Source organism: Mesoplodon mirus (assembly GCF_964341445.2).
Source record: "Mesoplodon mirus genome assembly, chromosome: 3".
Taxonomy (NCBI): Eukaryota; Metazoa; Chordata; class Mammalia; order Artiodactyla; family Ziphiidae; genus Mesoplodon; species Mesoplodon mirus.
In genome coordinates this window covers 25,993,818-26,016,269 of record NC_138978.1, presented here as the reverse complement: position 1 = coordinate 26,016,269, position 22,452 = coordinate 25,993,818, and the positions used below count along the sequence as shown (strand labels likewise).

At 50.1% G+C, this 22,452-nt stretch overlaps 2 protein-coding genes across 20 annotated transcripts in view; one reads left to right on the top strand and one right to left on the bottom strand.

Annotated features, from left to right (window-relative positions):
- Positions 1-977: 977 nt before the first annotated feature.
- Positions 978-5,626, top strand: TMEM200B (transmembrane protein 200B). 3 transcript variants are annotated; one of them, XM_082613590.1, is made up of 2 exons: positions 978-1,046; positions 3,608-5,626. In XM_082613590.1, the coding sequence occupies exon 2, from the start codon at positions 3,628-3,630 to the stop codon at positions 4,549-4,551; it is 924 nt and encodes a 307-aa protein (XP_082469716.1). In that variant the 5' UTR covers positions 978-1,046; positions 3,608-3,627; the 3' UTR covers positions 4,552-5,626. The 3 variants fall into 3 exon arrangements, with proteins under 3 accessions (XP_082469716.1, XP_082469714.1, XP_082469715.1); XM_082613588.1 differs by lacking the exon at positions 978-1,046 and adding an exon at positions 1,533-1,616; XM_082613589.1 differs by lacking the exon at positions 978-1,046 and adding an exon at positions 3,110-3,195.
- Positions 4,580-22,452, bottom strand: part of EPB41 (erythrocyte membrane protein band 4.1) — a 204,227-nt gene continuing 186,354 nt past the window's right edge. For all 17 annotated transcript variants that reach the window (XM_082613567.1, XM_082613580.1, XM_082613562.1 and 14 more), the window contains 4 exons: positions 20,618-20,719; positions 11,719-11,799; positions 9,050-9,154; positions 4,580-8,394 (listed from right to left, as the gene is read on the bottom strand). In XM_082613567.1, coding sequence (XP_082469693.1) covers positions 9,056-9,154; positions 11,719-11,799; positions 20,618-20,719 — 282 coding nt within the window. In that variant the 3' untranslated portion in view covers positions 4,580-8,394; positions 9,050-9,055. The remainder of the gene's footprint in view (positions 8,395-9,049; positions 9,155-11,718; positions 11,800-20,617; positions 20,720-22,452) is intronic.

The window sequence follows — 22,452 nt, the reverse complement described above, 5'->3', positions numbered from 1 at the left end:
CCCAGGCAACAGCCCGGACGCGAGCTCAGGCCGAAGGAGCCCTGCGTGCTGCGCGGGCGGCAGGAAGGCGACCGCGGCCTCGCTCTCGGACCCGCAGGGATGAGGCCTCGGGAGCCGAGGCTCGACCCCACCCACTGTGGCCTCCTCGGGGACCCTGGCATCCTCGCAGTCGGCCCACCGGAGGAGGCCCCGCCCCCAGCGGTGGCCTCGGTCGCTCCGGAGGATGTCCGGTCGCCGGGAGCGGGGCTCCCGGGGTCGCTGATGCCACCCCTGGTCTCCTCCGCCGAGCCAGAGGGCCGGAGCCTGGGTTCGAGGCCCAGCTGTGCAGTGTGGCTCCGGGACCTGACTCTGCCACGCGCAGCGGGGTTGGGTGGCCCAGGCCGGCGACTTCCTCGAGTTCCCTCTCCCCGCCCCGGGCGCACAGCAGGGTCTCATTACCGCCCATCCCCCTCCGCTAGCGCCCCGCGTGCCGGGGGGTCTCCGCGGCCGGGGGGAGGGGCGGGTTATAATGAATCCCAGGCCGGAAATTCCTCCCGAGGGGCCCGACTGGGCTGCGGGAGTGGGGGGGGGGCGGCGCTGAGGCTGGCAATCTGCCCGCACCACCCCTCCTCCTCCTCCGAGTCCGCCCCCCGCATCATGGAAACTGGGCCGCCGGCCGACCCCCATGGCTCCGCTCCACATTCCTGCCTCTGGGGGCGGGCGGGGCACGAAAGTTGGGCTACCCGCTTCGGGCCGGTCCGCAGGGGGAGCCGCGGACCTCCGAACCCTCCTTCTGATTTGGGACGAGCACCGCCTCCCCATTCCAGCTTGGGCACATCTTCGGGGAGGTTAGGGAGACCGGCAGGACCCACGACACTCCATTCGATTCAATCAACTCTGAGAACCTGGTTCATCTCTATTTACCCTCCCCCCCCCACGTGATTACTCTTCATTAAGCGCTCGTGGGCTTACCCCGGGCTGCGCCCGTATTGTGCGCCCAGCCCTCAACGCCGGATTTTCACCTCTCAGCATCTGGCGAGGCAGACACCATTATGCCCATTCTACAGGTGAAGGCAGTGAGGTTCAGACAGAGGAAGGTTCAGATAGTAGGGTCGGGCGGAGCAGGAACTCCGGCCACCTCCTCCCGGAAGCTCCCCGGACGGCGCTGGGCATCTGTAGGCTCTCAGATGACCCCAGATTCCTCTCCGGGGCGACTGGAAGGAGGGACTCTGCGAGACGGGGGAGGGCGTGCGGGCTTCGAATCCTGTCTGCTCGCTCAGGCTGTGGGGCTGGGCAGGGGTCTCAGTTTCCGCACGTGGGAAGAGGGCGCCCTCCCAGGCCTTCTGAACGACGTTAGCGGGGGACTCGAGCCCCCGGATCCTCCGAGTCACCGGGCGCGCACACAGCGCTTACCTGCTAGCCTCAGACTTGAGTCGCTGCCTCCTTCCAGCCGTGGGGCCTGGCCGGGCCCCGGCCAGACTGTCCCTGGGGCTCCAGGGGGGCGGGGCCAGGGCAGCGCTAGGCGGGGCCGGGCCAGGGGGCGGGGCCGGGGCCGGGATTCCTAGGAGACCGCGGCAGTGCCGCGAGCCGCGGCGCGCGGACTGGGACCCGGACCCAGCCGGGTACGGAGGCGCCAGGTGAGCAAAACTAGGAGCCTGGGGTTCGTCCCCCACTTTCCCCAACTTTTTGTTTAGCCTCTCCCTCCAGATAGGCGCTGCGTGGGGGGTCGGGAGCCCGGTTCCCCCTTTCCCGGGAGTATGGACGCGCGGGGAGGCGGGACCCCGGAGTGTCCGGGATCCAGCCCCGAGCAACTTCCCGAGACATGGGACCTTCGGACTGTGTCTCCAAGTTTCTGCCTCTCCGGGGTCCCCAGCGTCGACTCACGCCCTCCAGAGTCTCAGGGTCTCCGAGCATGTCCCCATCTCTCTGCAAGCCTCCGCTTCCCTTCCCGCCAGGACCCGCGGTGGCTCAGGGGTGACCTTTCCGGAGCTGGGGCCGGAGCGCCAGCTCTGGCCTGGGGCGGGGTGGTCATTTCTCCAGTTTGGGGCTGGGGAAAGGGCTCCACACTCAGAAACCGGGGTGGGGAACGGGGTTCACCTCCTCCCAGAACGCTCCCGGGGCTGAGCAGAGAAGTGCCCAGCGTTGGGTCCTAGTAGAGCCCCCGTCCTGTGTGGCCTATGACCCTGGCAGGCCCCTCCGCCTCTCCCGGCCGCAGTTTCCCTCTGTGAACACCAGGCTTTGGACGCGGAAGACGCCGGGGCTCTATGCTAGGCCCTGGGCCTTCAGCGCTCCTGTCGGAGGCAGGGATGGGGTGTCCTGCTTTGAGCTTCGGGGGTGCGAATGGGGAGTGAGTGGGGTAACAAGGCCTCCTTCCTGGGGCCTCGACTACGGGTTCCAGCGTTGCAGCTGTGGAGAAACCAGACTGGGGCAGTGAGGATGCACCACTGGACAGCGAGGTGCTAACCCTCCTCTCCTAAGGCCGGAGCGCCCCGGCTGGGGCACCGTTTCCTCCCACATCCTCCCTTCCGTGGGGTCCACACCACACGCAGCCCCGCGACTCCTGCCCGGCCCGGATTCAGTCCTCAGGCCGCAGGCCAGGCCGCACCAGCAGCCGGGAGGGGCTTAAGCCGGGCGGCCCAGACCCTGCGGCAGCCAGAGGTGCAAGGGCGGCGCTGCTCCGGCCGGGACGCGGGCCACTGAGGCCTCGGGCGGAGGAGTCCGGAAAGGAGGCCAGGCGGCTGGAAAGGGGGATGTTTCATCCCGAGGAGCCCGAATTGGAAACGCTGCAACCTGGGGGAACAGCGTTGCCCGGGCTGACAGGAGAGCCAGGAGGGGAGCTCACTTGGCAAGGCCCGGCGCCCGGCACCCGCAGCCCCCTGCTTCCTGCCCTGGCGTTAGCCCGGCCGCTGGAGGAGGGGGCGGCCTCTTCTTCGCGGAGTTTAAAGAAATCCGGGGCCAAGTCTGCCACTTGTTTTGGTCAGAGCGGTCTTCTCGGAGTCTAGCTCGAGTCTCTCTTGCTGCAGCTTCAGTGCTGACTGAGGAGGTCTGGAAGGAGGAGGTGGATAGGAAGAGGCTGGAGGCCGCGACACCCGCTCCTTCCTTCCCTGCGGTACTTGAAGCGCAGCAGAGGGGAGGTGGGGCCCGCGAGCGACCCCAGCGGACCCGGGCGGCTGAGTGCCCCCTCCCTCCTTTACTACGGTGCAGCCACCTGCGGGGGTGAGCTCGAGCTCGGGCGGGGCTTACCCTGGAGACTCCGCTGCCGGGGGCCCCACACCTCCCGAGGCCCGGGACCCGCAAGCTGGCCAAGAGGGCGCAGGCGGCCGGAGCCCCGCAGCCAAGGACGCGCCAAGGAGCAGCCCGCGCGCGACCCCCTCCCTGGTCTCCGCCCGCGGGCCCGGCCAACTCCGGCTTCTGCCGCGCGTCCCTGGCTCGGAGCTCCGCTGCGGAAAACCCGAGCGGGGGCGGCTCCCCTCCTCGCAGCCCGGGAAAATCCGGGGGTGGCCGCCAGGGATCTCCAAGCGTCCTGAGCCAGGCAGCCCCATCTTCCCTCCCGGATGTGGGCCCCCGACCTGGCGCTCCGACCGTAGGCCCGTCGGTTCAGTCCCTGCCTCCCACCTTCTTTCCGCAGAGCGCCAAGACGACTGAGAGATGACGGCTGGGAGCCCCGGAGACTGCGGGGAGGTGCGGAGGAGCCCCGAGGGCCGCGTCTCCCGCCTGGGCCGCCGCCTGGGCCGCCGCCGGCGCCCGCGCTCCCCGCCCGAGCCCCTGCGGGTGCGGGCGCGGCTGCGGCTGCGCTCGCCGTCGGGGGCGTTCGCGGCGCTGGGGGCGCTCGTGGTCCTGGTGGGCATGGGCATCGCAGTGGCCGGCTACTGGCCGCACCGCGCCGGGGTCCCGGGGCCCCGGGCTGCAAACGCCAGCGCGCCCCCCCTGAGCGAGCTGCGGCGCGAGGGTCGGGGCGCCGGCCGGGCCCACGGCCCGCACGAGCGGCTGCGACTCCTTGGGCCCGTAGTCATGGGCGTCGGCCTGTTCGTGTTCATCTGCGCCAACACGCTGCTCTACGAGAACCGAGACTTGGAGACGCGACGGCTTCGTCAGGGGGTGCTGCGGGCTCAGGCGCTCCGACCCCCGGACGGCCCGGGCTGGGACTGCGCTCTCCTCCCCAGCCCCGGCCCCAGGACTCCCCGAGCCATAGGCTGCGTGGAGCCAGAAAGCTGGGACCTGTCCCCGCGTCGGGGTACCTCACCAGTCCCGTCAGTGCGGAGTCTGCGTTCAGAACCTGCTAATCCTCGCTTGGGGTTACCTGCCCTGCTCAACAGTTACCCGCTGAAGGGCCCAGGGCTGCACCCACCCTGGGGTCCACGGACCCAGACTGGCCATGTGATTATCACCGTGCAGCCCTCTGGTTCCTGCATTGAACATTCCAAGTCTCTGGATTTGGGCCTCGGGGAGCTCCTGCTTAGGGCCCCAGCAGCTCGGGATTGTGCTCACCGAAGCTGGCCACGGCTGGACCGCCTTAGTCTGGGGGGTTACGCCAAGTTGGGAGGAGGAGGGGACTTGGGGGCCCGGGTCTGAGGAGCAGGGGACAGCCTGCTATGAGGCTGCAGCATGGACCATGGTACAGGACTAGGACTGGGAGTCCCATTGTCTAGTAGATGCTTCAGTCACATCCCAGACTGGGGATGGATGCTCTGGCCCCAGCAGCTGCTAAGGCATCCTGACTTGCATGTCGGCAGAGAAATGCCGACTGCACAAGGGTTCAAAAAACCGGAGAGAATGTGTTTTAACGTGCAATCTGGAGACCAGCATGACTCAGCCTTAGGAATTCCTTCAGCCTCCAAAAGTGGCCTTAGCCCTGGACAGGTACCTGAGGGGGCTGGAGGTCAAGGCCAGGGTGACTGGGAGATATATCTGGTGTCTTGGCAAACCCAAAGTTGTGGGCAAGGACCCTAAGACTTGGAAGGTAGGTTGTGATGTTACAGGCTGGGATAGGGTTTGGGCCTCTGGGAAGACGGGCAATGGGGTGGAGCTGAGATGTTCCACGGCCATCTGGGATGGAGACTGAGCCTTTAACTCCTACCACGTCAACCCCTCCCCGCTCAGCCATGCAGGGTATATCCCACGAGGGCTACACTACTGCCAATGCCTTCATACTGAGGGTCTGGCCCCTCCCCAAAGAGGTCTGAGAAGCCCCCTTTCTCTCCTTTGTCATGGCCTGTGCCACGAAATTTCCCTCCAGTTGGCAAAAAGCATATGCCAGTTCCCAGAAATCCTTTTATATGTTGAAACTGCATTTTGGTCAATGTGGACAGCTTTAGAAAATGGCTTGGACCTGGATCTTCCTGTCACACGTTTAATTTTTCCCGTGTTGCTGGTAAGAGAACTTTAAAAGTTGATCAATCTTCACAGTCAGTCCTTTTTTTTTTTTTTTTAAAGTTTATTGAAAAATGCAATACAAGAAGAAGCAAGACCAAACAGTATCTAAACACTACCACCACTTCTCTTAACTACAAAAGGCCAAAACGGCAGATCTAATTATTGCCTATTTAATCTAAGGATTTTGCCAATTTGATTCGGCTGGCATAGTTCCTATTTTGTCAAGAAATGTAAACAACTACTTGATATGATTCATAATTTTTTTTTTTTAATTTACAAAGCTCCTTCATTTTTGTCACCAAAATAAAACATTTGAGAGAGATCTGTAAAACCAACCAGCCTGGGGCTAAGATCCTGGACAGGTATTTCCCACGAGCCTTCCTTGGTGTTGGTCAGGCCATAGCCCTGGCTCCATTTCCCGAGGTGGACTGTTGCTCCCTCACCCTGAGCTGCCCCGCAGAACACACGGTGCGGGGCTGGGGGCGGGCAGACATTCCCTGACAGGTTCCTGCAGCTAGGCTCTGTGGGCCCTCGGCGGATAAATTCAGGTCCTGCTTTGTGGGTGGGTTGGGTAGGTGGGTGTCAGAGACCTCACATGGCTTGGAAGAAATCTTTGTTTCTGACGTGAGATACAAATAAAATTGCAGTACGAGTTGTTCCTGTGCTGTGCCTGAGTCACTTTAGGAAAACTGCCAAGTTGTTGACACTGGAAATGAATTCTTCTCCCCTCTTCACCATTTCCACCTGGATAGTCTGTTTTTCTTCACACACACGCACACACACAGTTGCAGGAAGAAAAAAAAGATCCAAACAATTGCCAAACCCCAAGTTCTGTAACCAGAGAGGGAGGAAAAGGAAAGAGGCTTGGAAGGACACCCCTCGTGTTGGATTGTCCAAATCATGGCTTCTCAGCGCCAGAAGGGCATTGGAGGTCTTCTGGTCCAATTTATAGACAAGGAAGCAGGGTGAAGTGAGTTGGTGACAGATTGAGGGGAAGTTCAGGCCCCTGATTTGTGGTCCTAGGCAGTGAAAGTGGCCATACTGACCTGGACGGCACAGGATACTCAGCGTGCCAGGTTCCTGGCGTGCATGCTGTGCCCTCTTCCTTTCCCCAACTTCATTCCACAGGTTGCAGCTCTGCAAGCTCCAGCAGCTCTTCCAGCAGGACAGCTGGCCACTGGCAAGTGAGCTCACGTCGCAAGCCTATTGGATGTGAGCTGGATTTCCACCCTCACCACCGCTCTGGGCAACAAAGCTCGGGCTTGGGCACGGCCTGGAAAGCCCCATCGTTCCAGACTGTATGCCCCATGCTGTCTGTCCCTGAGACAGGGCACTCTCCTTCCCCCACAAGCCTGTCACATATCCCACCTGAGCTCTTCCTGTCCCTGCCCAGAGAGAGCTACCTGTTGGTTAGTAACAGTCTCAAGTAAGTACTAAGAGAAAAACGCACACTCGTGAAATCAGTTCAAACCAACTGAGTTTGTCTAAACAAAGCTCAGCCAGCAGAGACTCCGGAGACCGTGCTGAGGGCCGGGAGCAGAGGCTGTAGACTTCTCTCCTGCTCACCGCCCTGCAGCCCCCAGCCACTGCTGACGGGGACCCGCTGTCCACCTCAGGAAGCTCACTTTCTGTCCTAGAATCAGGATTCTAAGAACTTGTAGGTAGATCTGTTTGTGGGAAGCAAGCTGGAAGATAAGAGAAGCGCTACTGAATAAAAATGTCCCCTAATCTTTACCAGGAATAGTGGAATTGGGGATATCAGTCCTCATTTTCAAAAACAAAAACAAAAAATTAAACCCAAACCCACCACAAACATCAAGCCACAAAACCTGACAGACCTCAGATGGCAAGTGGGGATGAGTGGAGCTGGTGTTTGTACCCCTTGTCAAGTGGGGTTTTGTGGGGAGCGTGGCCCCTAAAAGCCAATTCCCACGCTCCAGAAGGGTATCTGCAGGTAGGGGCCGGTCTGGACCACGATCGCCTCCTCTCTCAGTCACATCCTTTCTCACCCCAGGATTAAAGAGAGAGGCTCAGGGATGGTCTCCTGGAAATACTTCTTAGCAGGATCCAACTGAGATAAACTCCACCACTCCCCTGTGTGAAGTGCACATTCCCAGAACTAGAAAACCTTTAAAAAAATCTCGTCAACTTTCTTTGTCCAAATCACCACTAAAAATGTGTGGTCAGTGCTTTTGGCCCAAAGTGCCTATTTTTCTGTGAGTTTTGGTCTCTCCTGAGATGGGAGGTGGGGGGAGCACTTAGCAGAGCCACTGCTTCTGATGAGGTAAAAGGGGAGGGAGGGCAGGAAGGTGAAGGCCACGGATATGTTCAAACATTCACAGTATCAGATATATCTGAAGCAACTTCTTATGTCTTTGATCTAAAGAAGCTCCAAAAAGAAAGAACAGGAGAGAGGAAGGAAAACAATACTACATTCTTAGCAGAGGCCTCTGCCTCACCAAACCACCCTCAGCAAAGGGACAGGGACATCTTCCTGGGGTCTCTGGATCAGGGCAGCCGCCCTGCCTGACATTCTGATAAAGTTACATCACTGGCTCTGAGAAAGGGCTGGTTTATGAAGTTTCTGCTGCCATCTAAAGGGTATAACCTAGGGGAGGAGCAGGGAAGCCCCATTAAGCTGGCTTTGTCCCCCAACACAGCTGACGGAGTCATTGGAGGATTTCCCAAAGAATGCTGTGGACCCTGTCAGTATAAATGGGGAGAGGCTGGGCTGAAGGGGTTACAAACGACCCCATAAAAGAACAAAAGGCTCTTTAAAAACAGTCCAAAGAGTGAAAAGTTGAACAATTTCTGGTATCACAATATAGAAAAATGTATTCAAAAGGATCAGTGGTATCTAGAAGACTTTCTTGGTATAAACTCCAAATAGAAAATGAAATTGCTTTTCTGGTGGTTTAGAATCAATCATCTTAAAAGTCTGAAGTCTGACTATTGCAGGTTAGCTTCTTTATCATTCTGCTGGTTTTCTCTGGAATGGAAGATGGGCAGGGAGTCGGGGGAGGGGGGAGGGTAGGACAGTTCCTAGAGGAAAGAAAGAAGCAAAGTTTTAAAATCCCGCAAAGGAGACTGCTACCCAGTCCCAGTGCCAAGTTCTTGTGGCCACAAGTGACAATCAGGGCCTGAGCGGTTTTACAGGGCCCCATCCTACCTGGTGATTGATGGCTTCTTCAAGTTATTTGTAAACTACTTGTAGGCATGACTTTATCTGGAACCCTGGCTCCCAAAAGGCAGCTATCCCGCTTCCAACTCTCTAGTCTGGCCCCAGAGCTTCAGCCCTTTCTTTCCTATCCCCCAAACCCTCATTTCCAGACAGCTAGTGCTGCTTTGCTTGGTTTTGTTCTTCTCCTCTGGCCCTCCCAGGTCTAGGCTCAGAGAGGCCTGTGACAGTAGAGAGTAGGGCGGCAGGGAGAAGTGGGGGGAAGTGAGGTGGAGAAGCAGGAGCACGCGTGAAGATTCAAGAGGTGGGTGGGATTTACATCCACGTTTGGTGTATCTCTTCCACCCCGTCACTGCTGGCACCGCTGAGGGCAGGAGGAGACCTAGCTGCTTTAGTTGGAGCCAGATACTTAATAACGTCCCACACCCTCCTCCTCAGCCTTCCTCTGCCTTCAGTTTATCAAGTCCCAGTGTGGACACCTCTGGGGGGATGGCTCCACTCCACAAGGACGGCCCATACCTGAGCTCACTCCTCAGAGATTTCGGTTTCCTGATGGACGACCACCTTGGTCACTGACATGTCTGGGTGCTGCTCCTTTGCCTCCTTGATGGCCTGTACGAGGACCTGAGAAAGAGAGAAACAATGCCCATCAGGCAGAAAGCAGCCTGGCTGGTGAAAAAGGCAGGGATCATAGGACACCATTTCTCTGGCAAGTTCAATCTTTCTGTCTACAGAACCAGAGCAGCATGTAGGCTAAGCCAAGCTGATGATGGCCGTGCCCGCCCTATCCTGCTTAGGGAGGCTCCTGGACTAAAAACACAGACACAGGGAAAGCTTAGAGCTGTCTTCAAGGAATCAGGGAGGGCCTGGAGGGGTGACAGCCTGGGTGGCTCTGGGAAGATTCACTCAAGAACAAAGTGAAATCTGTGTTCAGCGTAGGGTAACCGGGAAGCTCAGGACAGGAGAGGAAAATAGCGAAGCATGCTACAAAAAGGAAGAGATGTCTTTGGCTAAAGTAGAGACAAGAAAGGAAGAAAGAGTGGGAGGGCCCATGACATGCCACATACTGGCCTAAGTACATTACTTATTATTATTTACTTGATCTTCACAACAACTCAATGAATTAAGGTAGTATCCTTAATTTCAGATTTTAGACGTGGAAACCAAGGTTCAGTGGTTAAAGTGCTTAACGTTTCACAGCTAGTAAGTAACACAATGGGGATTTTCACTTCAGTGTATCAGACTTTCCTCTTTGCCACACTGTTTTTTAGTTTCAGAGGGAGGTGGAAGGGATGACGACCCGATTTTAGTATCTGGAGGAGTTCTGATCATTTTAGAAAAGCTGAAGGGAGCAGAGGGAAAGTCAAAGAAGAACAATGACACGACTACTCCCCTTGGGCTGCAAGTCGCTGAGCCTCAAGCTCAGAGCACCCCAAGGTGGCAGAGCCCAACACAGCCTTTGGGGGATGGCGGCATGAGATTCTCAGTGACAGGCCTCCATCAAAAAGGACTCTAGCTAGATATGACCAGCTGACTGTTGACCCTGGCTCTTAAGACTACTTCTAGGAGGGACGGGAAGAAGGGAAATCCCTCTTTTGGTCTCTTGACTCCATGAAAGCCGTTCTTGGCACTGCTACCTCCACAGGCCCCTGCTCATCCTCCCTCAGCCTGTTTGCTCAACCAGTCTGCTCACGCTTCAAGGCCCAGCCCAAGCCCCCTCTCTGGTTACTCTGGCCTACACCCCTCTCTCTCCGACAGCCTGCACCTTCTTAAAGTGCCCCCTCCCGATCCAGAGTGCACCACATCTTATCCCTTCCACATGTCCCTCATGCCTCAGAGACTGAGGGACACTGGAGCACCTCTCTGAGCTATCAAGTATGCTTGTCTTTTTGTCCCAATAACCCTGAAAGAAACCTATGATTATCTCTATTTTACAGATGGCAAAACCACAGCTCAGAGAAGTAAAATAACTTGCTCAAGGACGCACAACCAGTAAGTTGCAGAGTCAGGATTCAACCTGGGTCTGTCTTACTCCAAAGCCAAAACACCTTCCTATGCCATCTACCACAGATGGAGCACGTGGCAGGGGCTCACATCACATCAGGCGGCGTAGGTGAGTGCAGGCTGGTAACACAGCAGGATCCCTTGAGCTGGAGCAAATAGAATGCAAGGCCTCCCACTTGGGCTTTTTGCAGCCTTGTTGGTGGGACCCTCAGCCCGGTGTTCTCAGCTGTAAGTCTCAACCCTGCTACCAAGGGAACTGTCAGCACTGAAGCTCAGTCTTTTTTTTTTTTTTTAAGGCACTCAGCATATCAGCATAAAGGCCACAGAACTATTGCTCCAGCACTCCTGTCAATGATTCCAGAAGCATTTACATGCAGTCTCTTCCACCCCCGCTTTTCTGTAGCTTTACTGTTCTAACCTCACCCAGCAGAGAATTGGGAACATTAATCCTGACCTTATTATTTGCTAATTGCTCGAAGCACACAATTAGCACCTAATTAACATAAAAGCATAGAATTTTAGCACTCAGAGGGCCCAGAAATTAGCTAGATCAACCTGCTCTCTTTTAGGAGAGAACAAAAAAAAAATATGGGAGGTAAAGTGATTTGCCCAGGGTCATACAACAAGTTAGTGATAGATCTAGGACAGAAATCAAGTTCCAGGTCTCCTGAGTTCCAGCCCATGACACTGTGTCCCCTCTAGCTCGCCCCTCTGAGGGTAGAGACCACATGTTGGTTTGATATCGTCCACTGTCTCCAGCACAGGTTTGGGTACATGATATCCCCTGAACAGCTACAGCTCTATTTACTTGGAGCCCACCACACACCCCACAATGTACTTCTGTATCTCACTTGATTCTTGCAACAACCTTGAAGGAAGATGCTATCTTATAGATGAGGAAACAGAGGCCTAGGGAGTTAGGGCTAGGATATGGTAAGAACTAGGATTTGAGTCTAAAGCCCATGTTCTTTGCATTACACTTCCCTGCTTCTCCAGTCTACGGCCCCCATCCCACAGGCCTCAGTGATCCGACTCCCTTTGTCCTTCTTCTCGATTAAGAGCTAGAGTAGCTGAGAGGGCTCCTTGGAGATAAAGCTGTTATCTTTTGCAGCAAGCCAATTTCGGTGTCCATCAGTGATCCTGCCCCAGAACCTCTCCCATGCCCAGGATCTCAGCATTCCCACCTGATCATGGTCAATATCGGCATCTCCTGTGATCACAATTCTCTTTTCAATCCGGGTCTCTGAAATCCCACCTTTTACAGTCTGAAACAAAACGGAGGTGACCATATGAGAAAGAAAGAAAGAAAAACCCAAACAGCAAAACAACAGCAAGAAATTAGTCTGAAAACTATACTCCAAATTTTAATCTGCTGCTGGGTACTGAATAGGGTAGCTTTCTCACACACTTGTTCAAAATCTTGGCTGGACCTGCTAAAATGAGCACACGCTTATTCCCTAGTATTGCTAAAAACCTTTAATAAGCTAAACAGAAAGTCATAATTCTCTATTATTTATTTTTAGCTTTTTCTTCCTCCCAAACACCAAAGAATTTCTGAGTAAACAAAACAGGTGTTCCTTTTTGCTCTTTTCCTGTATATTTTGATTGTTTTCAAGAGGCAAACAAATCAGAAGACTATGAACAAAAAACGTCATGCAGCTTGAAATTAGGCTCTTTATTTTAAAACATTTTCATATTACTGATGTCAAAAGACCCTCAAATAATCCCCCCAGGGTAGGTAGGTTTCCCTACTTCACAGATGAGGAAACCATGGTCTAGACATATTAAGTAACTGGCTTCCAGTCATCTGTGTGTTGATGATGGAGCTTGGTCAGCAATCTAGATTTCTTATTTACAAGAAAATGCTTTTTCATCTAGTGCTACCACAAACATTGACTGTCTTTGATTTTCTGGGAGTAGTTCCAATTTTAGATACTTTGTCCCTCTTGCCCCCATAAACAATATTCTAATAATTTCAATATTTCAGCATCCAAACTACAGTTCCCATGGCCTTGATCCTGGACATGACATAAAAATTCTCTGTGAGACCCTGAGTTCTGATTTTTGGCTTGGAAAATATGGTTGCTTAATAATACCAACAACACCTGCCCTTAAACTGACTTTTTTTTAAAATAGATCTTTATTGGAGTATAATTGCTTCACAATACTGTGTTAGTTTCTGTTGTACAACAAAGTGAATCAGCCATATGCATACATATATGCCCATATCCCTCCCACCCTCCCTATCCTACCCCTCTAGGTCATCACAAAGCACCAAGCTGATCTCCCTGTGCTATGCTGCTGCTTTCCACTAGCTATTTTACGTTCAGTAGTGTATATATGTTGATGCTACTCTCACTTTGCCCCAGCTTCCCCTCCCCCACCGCGTCCTCAAGTCCGTTCTCTATGTCTATGTCTTTATTCCTGCCCTGCCACTAGGTTCATCAGTACCATTTTTTTTTTTTTTAGATTCCATACATATGTGTTAGCATACAGTATTTGTTTTTCACTTTCTGACTTACTTCACTCTGTATGACAGACTCTAGGTCCATCCACCTCACTACAAATAATTCAGTTTCATTTCTTTTTATGGCTAGCATTCCACTGTATATATGTGCCACATCTTCTTTATCCATTCATCTGTCGATGGACATTTAGGTTGGTTCCATGCTCTGGCTATTGTAAACAGTGCTTCAGTGAACACTGTGGCACGTGTCTCTTTATGGGTTTTTTTTGTTATTTATTTATTTACTTTTGGCTGCATTGGGTCTTCGTTGCTGCGTGCAGGCTTCCTCTAGTTGCAGCGAGTGGGGCTACTCTTCATTGAGGTGCGTGGGCTTCTCATTGCGGTGGCTTCTTTTGCTGTGGAGCACGGGCTCTAGGCACGTGGGCTTCAGTAGTTGTGGCAGATGGGTTCAGTAGCTGTGGCTCAGGGACTCTAGGGTGCAGGCTTGGGCTTAGTTGCTCCGTGACATGTGGGATCTTCCCAGACCAGGGCTCGAACCCATGTCCTCTGCATTGGCAGGCGGATTCTTAACCACTGCGCCACCAGGGAAGTCCCCGTGTCTCTTTTTGAATTATGGTTTTTCCAGGGTATACGCCCAGTAGTGGGATTGCTGGATCATAGGGTAGTTCTTTTTTTTAGTTTATTAAGGAATCTCCATACTGTTCTCCATAGTGGTTGTATCAATTTACATTCCGACCAACAGTGGAGGAGGGTTCCCTTTTCACCACACCCATTCCAGCATTTATTGTTTCTAGATTTTTTGATAATGGCCATTCTGACCAGTGTGAGGTAATACCTCATTGTAGTTTTGATTTGCATTTCTCTAATAATAAGTGATGTTGAGCATCTTTTCATGTGCCTCTTGGCCATCTGTATGTCTTCTCTGGTGAAATGTCTATTTAGGTCTTCCACCTATTTTTTTAATTGAATTGTTTGGGTTTTTTTTGTATTGAGCTCCATGAGCTGGTTGTATATTTTGCAGATTAATCCTTTGTCTGTTGTTTCATTTGAAAATATTTTCTCCTATTCTGAGGGTTGTCTTTACGTCTTGTTTATGGTTTCCTTTGCTGTGCAGAAGCTTTTAAGTTTACTTAGGTCCCATTTGTTTATTTTTGTTTTTATTTCCATTTCTCTAGGAGGTGGGTCAAAAAAGATCTTGCTCTGGTTTATGTCAAAGAGTGTTTTTCCTATGTTTTCCTCTGAGTTTTATAGTGTCTGGTCTTACATTTAGGTCTTTAATCCATTTGGAGTCTTTTTTTTTTTTGAGTTTATTTATTTTTTTTGTTTTGTTTTGTTTTTTGTGTGTGTGTGTGTTTTTTTTGCGGTACGTGGGCCTCTCACTGTTGTGGCCTCTCCCGTTGTGGAGCACAGGCTCCGGACACGCAGGCTCAGCGGCCGTGGCTCACGGGCTGGAGCATGTGGGATCTTCCCGGGCCGGGGCACGAACCCGCGTCCCCTGCATCGGCAGGCGGATTCTCAACCACTGCGCCACCAGGGAAGCCCCTTGAGTTTATTTTTGTGTACGGTATTAGGGAGTGTTCTAATTTCACTCTTTTACATGTAGCTGTCCAGTTTTCCCAGCACCACGTATTGAAGAGACTGTCTTTTCTCCATTGTATGTTCTTGCCTCCTTTGTCAAAGATAAGGTGACCATATGTGCGTGGGTTTATCTCTGGGCTTTCTATCCTGTACCATTGATCTATATTTCTGTTTTTGTGCCAGTACCATACTGTTTTGATTACTGTAGCTTTGTAGTTTAGTTTGAAGTTGGGGAGCCTGATTCCTCCAGCTCTGTTTTTCTTTCTCAAGATTGCTTTGGCTATTTGGGGACTTTGTGTCTCCATAAGAACTGTAAAGTTTTTTGTTCTAATTTTGTGAAGAATGCCATTGGCAGCTTGACAGGGATTGCATTGAATCTGTAGATTGCTTTGGGTAGTATAGTCATTTTCACAATATTGATTCTTCCAATCCAAGAACATGGTATATTTCTCCATTTGTTTATGTCATCTTTGATTTCTTTCATCAGTGTTTTATAGTTTTCTGAGTGCAAGTCTTTCGCCTCCTTAGGTAGTTTATTCCTAGGCATTTTATTCATTTTGTTGCGATGGTAAATGGGATTGTTTCCTTAATTTCTCTTTCTGATTTTTCCTTGTTAGTGTATAGGAATGCCAGAGATTTCTGATTTTTTTTTTTTATGTTATGTTCCTGATCTTAGTAGAAATGCTTTCAGTTTTTCACCATTGAGTATGATGTTTGCTGTGGGTTTGTCACATATGGCCTTTATTATGTTGAGGTAGTTTCCCTCTATGCCCATTTTCTGGAGAGTTATCATAAATGGATGTTGAATTTTGTCAAAAGATTTTTCTGCATCTATTGAGATGATCATATGGTTTTTATTCCTTAATTTGCTAATACGGTGTACCACATTGATTGATTTGCATATATTGAAGAATTCTTGCATCCCTGGGATAAATCCCACTTGATGATGGTGTATGATCCTTTCAGTATGTTGTTGGATTCTGTTTGCTAGTATTTTGTTCAGGATTTTTGCATCTATGTTCATCAGTGATATTGGTCTGTAATTTTTTTTGTGATATCTTTTTCTGGTTTTGGTTTCAGGGTGATGGTGGCTTCGTAGAATGAATTTGAGAGTGTTTCTCCCTCTGCAATATTTTTGGAGAGTTTGAGAAGGATCGGTGTTAGCTCTTCTCTAAATGTTTGATAGAATTCGCCTGTGAAGCCATCTGGTCCTGGACTTTCATTTGTTGGAGGATTTTTAATCACAGTTTCAATTTCATTACTTGTGATAGGTCTGTTTATATTTTCTAATTCTTCCTGGTTCAGTCTTGGAAAATTGTACCTTTTTAAGAATATGTCCATTTCTTTGTGGTTGCCAATTTTATTGGCATATAGTTGTTTGTAGTAGTCTCTTATAATCCTTTGTATTTCTGTGGTGTCAGTTGTGATTTCTCCTTTTTCATTTCTTATTTTATTGATTTGCATCCTCTCCCTTTTTTTCTGGATGAGTCTGGCTAAGAGTTTATCTATTTTGTTTATCTTCTCAAAGAACCATCTTTCAGTTTTATTGATCCTTGCTACTGTTTTCTTCATTTCTATTTCATTTATTTCTGCTCTGATCTTTATGATTTCTTTCCTTCTACTGACTTTGGGTTTTCTTTGTTCTTCTTTCTCTCGTTGATTTAGGTGTAGGATTAGGTTGTTTATTTGAGATTTTTCTATTTCTTGAGGTGAGATTCAATTGCTATAAACTTCCCTCTTAGAACTGCTTTTGCTGCATCTCATAGGTTTTGGGTCCCTGTGTTTTCATTGTCATTTGTTTCTATGAATTTGTTTATTTCTTCTTTGATTTCTTCAGTGATGTCTTGGTTATTTAGTAACACATTTTTTAGCCTCCAAGTATTTGTGGTTTTTACAGTTTTTTTTCCTGTAGTTGATATCCAATTTCATAGCATTGTGGTCAGAAAAGATACTTGATATGATTTCAATTTTCTTAAATTTTCCAAGGCTTGATTTGTGACCCAGTGTGATCTATCCTGGAGAATGTTCCGTGTGCACTTGAGAAGAAAGTGTACTCTTCCACTTCCGGGTGGAATGTTCTATAAATATCAATTAAATCTACCTGGTCTATTGTATCATTTAAAGCTTGTGTTTCCTTAGTTATTTTCTGTTTGGATGATATGTCCATTGGTGTAAGTGGGGTGTTAAAGTCCCATACTATTATTTTGTTACTGTCTATTTCCACTTTCCTGGTTGTTAGCATTTGCCTTATGTATTGAGGTGCTCCTATGTTGGGTGCATAAACATTTATAATTGTTATATCATCTTCTTGGATTGATCCCTTGATCATTATGCAGTGTCCTTCCTTATCTCTTGCAACAGTCTTTATTTTAAAGTCTGTTTTACCTCATACGAGCATTGATACTCTGGCTTTCTTTTGATTTCCATTTGCATGGAATATCTTTTTCCATCCCCTCATTTTCAGTCTGTACGTGTCCCTAGGTCTGAAGTGGGTCTCTTGTAGACAGCATATATATGGGTCTTGTTTCTGTATCCATTCAGCCAGTCTGTGTCTTTTGGGTGGGGCATTTAATCCATTTACATTTAAGGTTATTATTATTATTTTTTTTTAAATTTTTTTTATTATTATTTTTTTTTTGCGGCACGTGGGCCTCTCACTGTTGTGGCCTCTCCCGTTGAGGAGCACAGGCTCCGGACGCGCAGGCCCAATGGCCATGGCTCACGGGCCCAACCGCTCTGCGGCATGTGGGATCCTCCCAGACCGGGGCACGAACCCGTGTCCCCTGCATCGGCAGGTGGACTCTCAACCACTGTGCCACCAGGGAAGCCCTAAGATTATTATTGATATGTATGTTCCTATTACCATTTTCTCTCTCTTTTTTTTTGCGGTACGCGGGCCTCTCACTGTTGTGGCCTCTCCCGTTGCAGAGCACAGGCTCCGCAGGCGCAGGCTCAGCGGCCATGGCTCACGGGCCCAGCCGCTCCGCGGCATGTATGTGGGATCTTCCCGGACCGGGGCACAAACCCATGTCCCCTGCATCGGCAAGCGGACTCTCAACCACTGCACCACCAGGGAAGTCCCATTTTCTCTTTTTTAAAATTTATTTACTTTATATATTTATTTTTGGCTGCGTTGGGTCTTCGTTGCTGCACGCGGGCTTTCTCTAGTTGTGTCGACAGGCTTCTCATTGTGGTGGCTTCTCTTTTTGCACAGCATGGGCCCTAGGTGTGCAGCCTCCAGTAGTTGTGGCACATGGGCTCAGTAGCTGTGGCTCGAAGGCCCTAGAGCGCAGACCCAGTAGTTGTGGCGCACGCGCTTAGTTGCTCTGCGGCATGTGGGATCTTCCCAGACCAGTGCTTGAACCTGCGTCCCCTGCATTGGCAGGTGGATTCTTAACCACTGCACCACCAGGGAAGCCCCCATCACCATTTTCTTAATTGTTTGGGGTTTGTTTTTGTGGGTCTTTTTCTTCTCTTGTGTTTCCTGCCTAGAAAAGTTTCTTTAGCATTTGTTGTAAAGCTGGTTTGGTGGTGCTGAATTCTCTTAGCTTTTGCTTGTTTGAAAAGCTTTTGATTTCTCCCTCGAATCTGAATGAGATACTTGCTGGGTAGAGTAATCTTGGTTGTAGGTTTTTCTCTTTCATCACTTTAAGTATATCCTGCCACTCCCTTCTGGCCTGCAGAGTTTCTGCTGAAAAATCAGCTGATAACCTTATGGGGATTCCTTTGTGGGTTATTTTTGGTTTTTCCCTTGCTGCTTTTAATATTTTTTCTTTGAATTTAATTTTTGTTAGTTTGATTAATATGTGTCTTGGTGTGTTTCTCCTAGGGTTTATCCTGTATGGGACTCTCTGTGCTTCCTGGATTTGGGTGACAACTTCCTTTTCTATGTTAGGGAAGTTTTCCACTATAATCTCTTGAAATATCTTCTCAGACCCTTTCTATTTCTCTTCTTCTTCTGGGACCCCTATAATTCGAACGTTGGTGCATTTAGTGTTGTCCCAGAGGTCTCTGAGACTGTCTTCAATTCTTTTTTTTTTTTTTTTTTTTTTTTTTTTTGCGGTACGCGGGCCTCTCACTGTTGTGGCCTCTCTCGTTGTGGAGCACAGCCTCCAGACGCGCAGGCTCAGCAGCCATGGCTCATGGGCCCAGCCGCTCCGCGGCATATGAGATCCTCCCAGACCGGGGCACGAACCCGTGTCCCCTGCATCGGCAGGCGGACTCCCAACCACTGCGCCACCAGGGAAGCCCTGTCTTCAATTCTTTTCATTCTTTTTTCTTTATTCTGCTCCTCAGCAGTTATTTCCACCATTCTGTCTTCCAGCTCACTTATTCATTCTTCTGCCTCAGTTATTCTGTTATTGATTCCTTCTAGTGTATTTTTCATTTCAGTTATTGTGTTGTTCATCTCTGTTTATTTGTTCTTTAGTTCTTCTAGATCTTTGTTAAACATTTCTTGTATATTCTCAACCCGTGCTTCCATTCTATTTCCAACATTCTGGATCATCTTTACTATCATTACTCTGATTTCTTTTTCAGGTAGATTGCCTATTTTCTCTTCATTTATTTGGTCTTGTAGGTTTTTACCTTGCTCCTTCATCTGTGACATATTTTTTTGCTGTCTCATTTTTTATTTTCTTTTTTTATGAGTGGGATTGTGTTCCTGTCTTACTGGTTGTTTGGACTGAGGCTTCCAACACTGGAGTTTGTAGGCTGTTGGGTAGAGCTGAGTCTTGGTGCTGAGATGAGGACCTCTGGGAGACCTCATTCTGATGAATGTTCCCTGGGGTCTGAGGCTCTCTGTTAGTCCAGTAGTTTGGACTCAGAGCTCCCACCACAGGAACTTCAGCCCGACCCCTGGCTCGTGAACCAAGATCCCGCAAGCCCATGCCGGGTGGCAAAAAAAAAAAAAAAAAAAAAAAAAAAGGAGAACAATACAAAGTAAAAACTAAAATTAGATGACGAAACTAACAGATATGTTAGAAAAAATATAAAAATAAAAATATAGATGAAACAACAACTGGAAGGTAAAACAGAACCACAATAGTAAAAAAAGAGGAGGAAAAAAAAGTGGAAAAAGGCCTTGGCTGTGGAGAGCGGGCCTAAGCAGGGGCAAGATTTGGGTGGTGGGCGGGGCCTATGCTTAGGACCCACAGGGCTGGAAAAGGCCCTGGGAAGGAGGGAGGCGTGGTAGGGCTTAGGCTCAACAGAACAGAAGGGGCCCAGTGCCCCCTGCCTCCTGCCTCTGGTCTCAGAGGGTGGGGAACCCTCCTGGCTTCCTGGGCTTGAGTGGGCGGGGCAAACGCCCTTCACTCCTTTCCTGCTCCTCCGGTCCTGGAGGACCCCTTCCGCCTGCCTCTCCTGTTCTCTCCTGGCCTCCCTCCTATGCCCCCAGGACCAACCCAGCCCAGAGGGGACCTCTGAGGGCGTAGGACCCGCCCGAGAGCCAGGCAGACTTCCCCAGCCCATTGGGCAGGGGAAACGCTGGGCATGCTCCCCTGACCCGAGCCCCCGAGGGTCCCTCCAGGCGTCAGAACCTCTCCCCCTTCTCAGCCAACCCTCAGGGGCGCTGGTCCTGTCCAGCCTCCAATTCTCCTCCCCCCTCAGTCTCCCCACATCCTACCGGTTCGCTTGGGGGTTCTTCCCATCTCCTTGGGCATCGGGGTCCCGCACCAGCATTCAGCGGGCGCCCTAGTTGTGGGGAGACGCGAACTCTGCATCTGACTTTTTAAACTGACTTTTTAGGCTGACCTCCACAGCCAGACAGGGGACTCACTGACCAGGGAGACAGACGAATGTGTAAAGAAAACAACCACATGTGACTTTAATGAGACCACGAAGTAGACAGGGATGCTCAGGGTCTCCCTGGGTTTATTGCTGGGGAAAGCAACAGTGCCTTTCCACCCTGGACACTGGGAATAATTTGGCTCAGTAGGGAAGAAGCTGAAAACCCTTGCTTATGGACCGGGGTTCTTGCAGAGAGGCAGCAAGCTTGGCATGCCACTGGATTTCAGAAGGAATTTCTAGCTTTCTGTTACCTTGGTAATTTGCGTTGTGGTGGTGCTGCTGGTGGTCTCAGATGTGATGGTCTGAGCTGTCAGCAAGACTCCTGGGTCCAAGTCCCCGTTGCTGTCATCAGTCTGCAGAAGGAGACACAACTCATCACCATGCCGCTTAGGAAACGTCATGGGCAAATGTTGCAGATGCAGCTTTGCTCTGCAGCTGCACGTTCTAAAGCAAAAACCCAATTCCCTTACAGTGATCTCTTAATTAACCAATAAAATTAATCCCCTGGGAACAAAGCTCCTTCTAAAATAGTTGGACAAGTCCAGTTTCCCCAGCATTGGGTCAGTGATAGGAGTGGATGAGAAAAAGGAGGCAGGAGTGTAACCACAGGTTCAACAAGAGTGACAATAACTATGCACATGTATACAGCATTCTATAGCTCATAAATGGCTTTCAAAACTTCATCTTTTTTGATGCTTACACAAGCCCTATGAGTATAAATAGAAAAGGGAGAAACTTATTAGCACTCCCAGGTAAGACTCAGGTTCAGGGAAAGTGAATGATTTGCCCAAGGACTCAAAACTAATCCTCTCCACAAACCTGGAGCTCTTTACACACCACCCAGGGCAGGAAGGAAAGGTATAAACTCTTGGTGGCTAAAGCATGTCTAGGTTCTGAATCATAGGACAGAACTTTCCAGGAAGAACAAGGAAAGGTCCTTGCGGGAGTTTAAGGGACCAAGGAATCTCAGGCTATCTTTTATGAAAATCAAGATGGGAGACTGGAGCACATGAGATAGGAAATGTCCTTTTAAGGCAAAGTGGGAGGAAATACATATAATATCTCAATGACATTTCTGACAACAAAACTTTTATTGAAAGGGATCCTCGTCATTATAGGAGGGGTTTAAAAATGTTTAATGCCGGCCTACACAACTCATCTATACAGAGAACAAGGGCTGGGGCTATTTCTTTTTCCTCCAGGGCGCACTGTACTATGACCAAAATAAATATATTATCATCAGGCTGAGAAATGACATTAGCAAAAAGGAAGAGAGATGGTTGGCAGGAGCCAAACTCAGCCTGATGAATAGTTATCAGCAGCCATTTGGGCCATTAGCAGACTCAGAGCTGCTGACAACCTCTGACCAAGATGGAAACAAATGAGGAGGCTGGAGGCTGCCTACAGCTACATGCTTTTCAGATAAAATACCTGGTACTGGTATTGTACACAGACTCAGAGGGGCATTTAGAGAATTGCGATTATTTTCGTAAAGAATTTTGCAGCAAGCAATGTGCTAGGTTACCATCCTTCTCCGCCTCTTTATATAAGTCATTTGCATTATAAGCAGAGGCCTCCAACTTTTTTATGAGCAGGGCCACATTTCATTGAGCCAAAACTTTGAGATACTGTGGGGAGGGCAGAAGGAGGAGAAGAGAATTAGGAAAGAAAAGAGTCCCTGGCTGGATTCACTTCCAGGTTCACAAAACAAAGAGAGGGAACATGATTGTGTCACCTAAGTCTTTCACACACGTCACCCTCATACCAGGCATATTACTGGCTAGTTTACTAACACTTTCTTCAGCCCAGACATATTTAACTACCTTAGATTCAGACTCAACTAACATTTATTGCACTTGTACTATATGCCAAGCCCATAATGCAACTGTTAACTCAATCACACCTCTCAGTATCTGAGGTAGGTACTATTATTATACTCACTGTATAGTTCAGAAAAGTGAGGTCCAGAGAGGTTAAATAATTTTCCAAAGGGATTTCCCTGGTGGTCCAGTGGTAAAGAATCCACCTTCTAATTCAGGGGATGCGGGTTTGATCCCTGGTCAGGGAACTAAGATCCCACATGCCG

Coding starts and splice junctions, on each gene's coding strand:
- TMEM200B (XM_082613590.1), top strand. CDS start 3,628: ATGACGGCTGGGAGCCCCGGAGACTGCGGGGAGGTGCGGAGGAGCCCC.